This window comes from Micropterus dolomieu, unplaced genomic scaffold, assembly GCF_021292245.1.
Source record: "Micropterus dolomieu isolate WLL.071019.BEF.003 ecotype Adirondacks unplaced genomic scaffold, ASM2129224v1 contig_7754, whole genome shotgun sequence".
NCBI lineage: Eukaryota > Metazoa > Chordata > Actinopteri > Centrarchiformes > Centrarchidae > Micropterus > Micropterus dolomieu.
In genome coordinates, this window is record NW_025736740.1 from 1 (window position 1) to 6,140 (window position 6,140).

Here is a 6,140-nt window from a genome sequence, read left to right on the forward strand (position 1 = left end):
TGTGTGTGTGTGTGTGTGTGTGTGTGTGTGTGTGTGAGCATGCACCTCATCTGTATTTGGTGTGTCCTTTTGTCTGGCCCTAATGAAGGAGTTCATGTTTAATTCAACAGCACATCCACACATCTAACTGCTCTCTTGCTGCACTACCTCTGTACCTCTCTCTCATCCCCACTCTATCTCTACACACAGGTCTCTTTGCTTCCTTCCACACTGCGACTCCTTCTTCTCCCCTGTGTCTCTCTCCATCTCTCTAACAAAGAAGGAATCATTCATCAATCACAGTAAAGCACCGCTGACAACGGATCTGTCCTAATTAGGCCACCTAAATGTTACCTTGAAGCCTGCTAACACTATCTATCCCTCCCCTCTTCTCTTCCCTCCATCCGTCACTCTCCCTTCTTTTCTCTCTTTCAACCGAGCTTAGACTAATGAGTACTAGTAAAAATGGAAGATGAAAGGTTCAAATATAGGCAAAAATGTGAGATATCTTCCTCTGCCCGAAACGAGAAAAGATATAACTGTGTGTGCTTGCAAGAGAAAGGAAAAGCTAAATATGGGGAGAAATGCTGTATGCTTCATTTGTGTGTGTCAGAGTACATATTTACACATCTATGTTTGCATGACTGCAGCATCACCAGCTTTACATGTGGTTGACATGGCAAACATTAAACAAATGTTTTTAATTCCCCGAAGCACCCTCAGGCTCTCGGTCAGCCTTACATCTGTACATGTGTGTCTATCTGTGGATCACTTTATTGCAGTGGTGCCATGTATTTGTTCATAGCAGTATATGTGTGTGTAAAGCTTCTGTTCGTGTGGGTGCACTGAATACAAGAAGGAAATATGAATATTCGTACAAGTGTACAGTTGAGGCCTAAATGTCTCGCCAGTGCTGCAAATTCATGATAGTCTGCTCACTTTAGCTCTCTGCACTTAAGACTATACTTTTCTTTGCAAATGACACACAAGCAGGCCTTAATACACATTTCTTTAGAGCTCTGACATCAACATTGGTGGGACCTAAAAACTACAGTGAGCATTCCTTTGTGTGTACATTTTTAGCATTACTGATGGACCATGCTCATCACCATTCTGTTCTATCTATTTTTTTCTTTTCATTCATTATCCATCTTTTCTTGTGAAAGTATGGAAGGAGATCTCATCCTTATCATCTCAACATGGGGACACAATGAGTGTTGGTGATGAAGGATTGCCTGCCTAGGGACAAGCCTTCCCAGATGGAAGCTTTTTCAATTAGACCAGGCTTAGCCGACCGCGGAGAGGGGAGGTTAAGGGCGGGGGAATTACAGAGAGACAAATATATTTTCTCTTCTCTATTTGTGGAATGAACATTGTCAGAATTGTTTTAGCTGTATGCTTCTTGAAAGCAACGAAAACAGTGACACTGTCTGCGGGGACTGTGTAATCTCCAGGCACTAAATTAGCTGAAATACTGTAGTAAAAACACTTAGCTGTACAGCTTGATATTCTCCTTTTCTGCACTGGGGTTAACTGGGGTCCCATCACTCCCTCTGGAGCATATCCACTTTGAGGGAGAGTGGTAAATAAATCCCACAGCATCCTAATAACTAATGTTCATTCAATTACTAAACATGTCCTAGGGCATTGCTCCAAGGCCCACTGAGTTTGTGATGGCAACGAGAAAACAAAAATTAATAGAACACTCATAGCCCTAGGACTAGCAGGCTTCTGACTGAAGAGAAGGAATGTGTGCTTCCCTGACAGACATGTTTGTATTCAACAGGTACTTTAATGCTGATTACTAATTGATGCTGCCTATATATATATATATATATATCCTAATGTTACAATACACATAATTATATTTTGACAAGTTATCGGCAGGCTTCCTGCAGATTATCACAGGTGTTGTTATCGTCATGTACACAGAGACAGTTTCTGTGTAAGTTCACGATGCAAACATCAAATCAAGTGGAAAAAACACTGTGAAATCCACCATTGGCAAGTATAGAATAGTAGCTTGTTGCTTTGCATGTCCATCCTTACCTTTGTCAACAATAATGCGTGGCATCTCTTTCTCAGCCGGGGAGAAGCATTTGATCCGGTTTCCGTCCACCAAGCCATTCATCTCAGCCAGGTCCTCAAAGGTGCAGTTGACACCCGCAGAGAGTTCTGGGACATTATGGGCCTCCAACACCAGCTGTAGAGAGGGAAAGAAAAGATGCGTCAAAAGATGTGAGTATTTGATGTAACATTATACTAAATATTCACTTCATGGTAAATGCATTGACTGTAATAAGAAACATAATAAAAGAATAATGAAATTAGCAAATGAAAGTGAACTCTGATACTATGGTGAATCGTACCAAAACAAAACAAAGCTAGGGAGGATTCAGTTACGTTTCTATGGCTTCATATTCTTAACAGCACACATTACATAGTGAAAATCATTCATCATTTTAAAAAATTATTAATGAAACACGACAGAGTGCATTTTTATAATTCCAATTATGATCGGAGATAAACAAATTAGATATGTGCCCCAACTGGTATTATATGACTACAGTGCTCAGACTCGCACATCTGTGAGTACTTCAGATCAGTTTTGGAGCCAATATGTTCTTCAAATATGACTGTAACACAATATTGCTCATGAGGCGCCCAGCTGCAAGTTCTCAGCAAAGTAAAGATCCATCTGCAGGGTGGTCAGTGGCCAGAGGAGCCTCGGGGGATTCTTGAATAGGAGATTAATATATGAACAGGGATCAGATGCATCCTGCTCAGACAACATTAAAATGCTATGATGCAGAAAGAGACAGATTGAGTTAAAAATGAAATCAGTGCCATTTTATGACACTACTACCTTTCTAGTCACCTCCCATAATGCCTTGTGGCATCCATGAGCTGTGTGGATTTAACATTCCATCTTAATGTCCTGAATCTCTGGTTCATCATGTTTTTATTGTAGAAAGTGAAAGAAATTATAAAAACAGAAGGACAAGGGAAGCAGAAGGATGAGGAGTTAGAAGAGATGGAGCAAGCCAATTAAATGTAGATGACTAAAACAAAGTATAGGATGAAAAGAGACTATAGACACGGAGGAGGACAGAAATAGCAGGAAGACCAAGGTGAAGAAGAATGAAGGGGAGGAAAAAAGTGCAGGCATACAGGCAGCTGGAAAGGGAGGGAAATTCGGACTCTATGGGAAACAGAGAATGCAAATCTTCCCTCTTCATTTGAAAACGCTGTGTAAGCTCTCTCTGCACCTCAGCAAAAACTGGCTTCAGGTGGAGCAGGTGGAAAAAAAGAAAAAAAACCCACTGTCCTTGAATACAAAGGGGAAAAAAAGAGGGTTGTGGATGCAGATGGAGTAGGGTCACGACGAAAATATACATATTTATGGAAAAGCGTGTCTACAGTGGGCCTTGGCCTAGGCATTGATTTGAGGCGGAGTCCATAGTACACTTATGATGTGATGCTGAAAGCTGCCTCAGCGGCTGAGTAGGGCTGACCTGGGCTGTTTTTATATTGCTGCTTAATGAAAAGACGGCGATGCGGGTGTGAACAGATACACAGCTTCCCACATAAGATGGACAGCGCACCACCAAGCTTCTATCTCTTATACATCGTCTCTCTCATTCTTTACCTCTGACCTTCTTCTTCTCTAACTTTAATTTATTTTTCCTTTTAAGGAGGAAATACAGCTAGACCTGGAGTTTCCTCAATTACATTTAGAGTAGTCACAGCCAAGCATAGCCACAGCAGGGCTGCATAAATATGAAAATAACCAATTCATCTGCCAGAAACATCTGCCTCACATATGGGCGCACACACATACACAAATGGCCTCCTGTACTTTACAAACCACCATATCTAATGCAGAGAATATGTGATGGAAAAAACAACTGGTGAGAATTTAGCATACAAATGTCATCCCTGATATTATACTCTTACATAACTTTAGGAAATAATTTATTGTAATATATATTGCATAAAATCGTACTCTATGTATGAGCTAATTAATGTAAAAAAAACATTTTACAGCCATTTAACCAGTAATAAGAAGTGCCACTGTATTATTTGTGCTGAAAGCTGTTAGTTGTAGCTATAGAGACAACTCCACCTGAAGTATACGGTATAACAGAAGAAACTTATATACCGTAAACAACCAAAGAGAGAAATAAATGTAAAAGAAAATAATGGCTTGTTTCTTACAGTGGGTCTGATTTCAGCAGTGGAGAGTCTGTTTCTCTCGAGAATACTTTGCCTTATCTTTCCAAACAAATATTAATAACACAAAGGTCAAGAAGGAGCCCCTGTCTGTCTGTCAAAAGCCTCTGACCTGCAATCAGTTGGATTGGAAATGTGTGGCATAGCCTTTGGATAAAGCCTGCTCGCTGGGAAAAGGTTAAACACTCTCTGAAGGCTCTCTTTCTCTGACACACACACACCATGAATATCATTAGAGTGATGCAGAGGTGTACCTTAGAAAATCAACACCTCTCGTGACCTCAGAGCAATACGGATGGAGAATAGTCATTCAGGCTTGACCTTAGGAAATCATATTGGATATTTATGCATTTGGTCTCGATTCAACGCCATTTCTAAACCACCATTAAATAGGAAATGGGAATTGAAAAGTGACATCACTTAATGTGGTTAAGGTTACAACCTTCAAAATAGGCTATTTCAACACACTTGATAAAGAAAAAATGATATGCTTTGGAAGATACAGAATAGCATGATGTCAATTCTGTACCTGCAGTGAGATCACACACATCCAAAGGGATACACAGACACATACATACACAGCCTCTTAAAACATTAGCAGCCCCCTGTTCCTTTGCCAGTGTAAAATAATTGTCATATCCAAATGGGCTTTTGGTGGGGATGAAATCTACAAGGGACTAAAGTAATCAGAGTCTGTATATAGCGATATAACTAACACACAGTATCGTGGTACAAATTAAATGGCACCTGTATTTTATCACACATTCTGCTGAAAAGGTGGAGAACAATATGGAAAAACAATTACCCAACAAGTGTTTGTATTTCTCCAATTCTCCAAGAGACATATTTTTGTTGCAATGTATTACAGTTCCTTGCACGCTAATCAATACACTTAAACAATCAAAAACCATTCAGACCCTTTAAATCTGGCAGCTTGTTTTAGAATGAAATGTCCTGGGGGGAAAAGTGTTGCATTTAGTTGCCAACAATCACAATAAACACAACTGAGCTAAACTGGGTGCTGTTAATGATTGTTGACATTTGTTAGGAGAGTATTTCACTGGACGGGACTGAAAGTTCTGAGTTCAGAATTTGAAGGATGCATGTTGGCAGGCAGTAAAATGATGTAAAGCAGGATTATAGAGTTAACACTGGCTACTAATCAGTATCTAGAGCATAATTACATTGCATAACAAATTGAGCTTGAGTGTGTGATACTGTCAATCTGCCAGAGAAGATTTTCTCACTAGCTACAAATTCAGCTAGCCTCACTCTTTACTGCAATGTGGCTCCACTAAAACTAATGCTTCCTGAATTTATTCTTCATTATTAAACAAAACAAATAAGTTGAATCACTTCTAATTAACATTTGACCCCATTTTATCCTTCAAACAATCAAATTTATGATATGATATGATGTATATGAAACACTACCTATAGAACAGATAATTCTTCTTTTTAATACAGATGAGGAGTAGTGTGTTTCTATCTACTCACCGTGACACTAAACTGGGACACTGAGATGTTGTTTGGGTGGACACTGAGACGCACACACTGCTTGATGTCTGATGCAAAGCGACGGGGCTCTGATGAGCGCTCGCATTTCTCCTTTCTGGTGCACCTGCAAAAAAAACACAAGAGAGGGGGTGTTATTCACGGATGACAAATGCAAATACACACACATACACGAATCTAGTAACCTGACCAGGGCTTACCCCTTTCCACCCGTTGGCACCTGGGGAAAAAGAGAAAGTCCCGCCGCTCCCTGACAAACGGAGTTAGACACATTTATCATATTTCCTCTCTGGCAGTGAACAAGCTACAGTGGCCAGTGAATTGAAACCCAGTCTCCGGGGGGTGCGAGCAGTGGCATTTAAAACAATGGTTGCTCTATATGTGGAAGTGGAGCCGGTCCACTGGGGATGAGG

The 6,140-nt window shown here is 40.3% G+C and overlaps 1 protein-coding gene across 1 annotated transcript; it reads right to left on the bottom strand.

The window, feature by feature from the left end:
- Positions 1-2,028: 2,028 nt before the first annotated feature.
- On the bottom strand, positions 2,029-5,833 carry LOC123964986 (plexin-A4-like; the record flags this gene model as incomplete). The annotated part of the gene is made up of 2 exons (XM_046041600.1): positions 2,029-2,182; positions 5,710-5,833. Coding segments are annotated over 2 exons (278 nt in total), but the record flags the coding sequence as incomplete, so codon positions are not given.
- Positions 5,834-6,140: the final 307 nt, after the last annotated feature.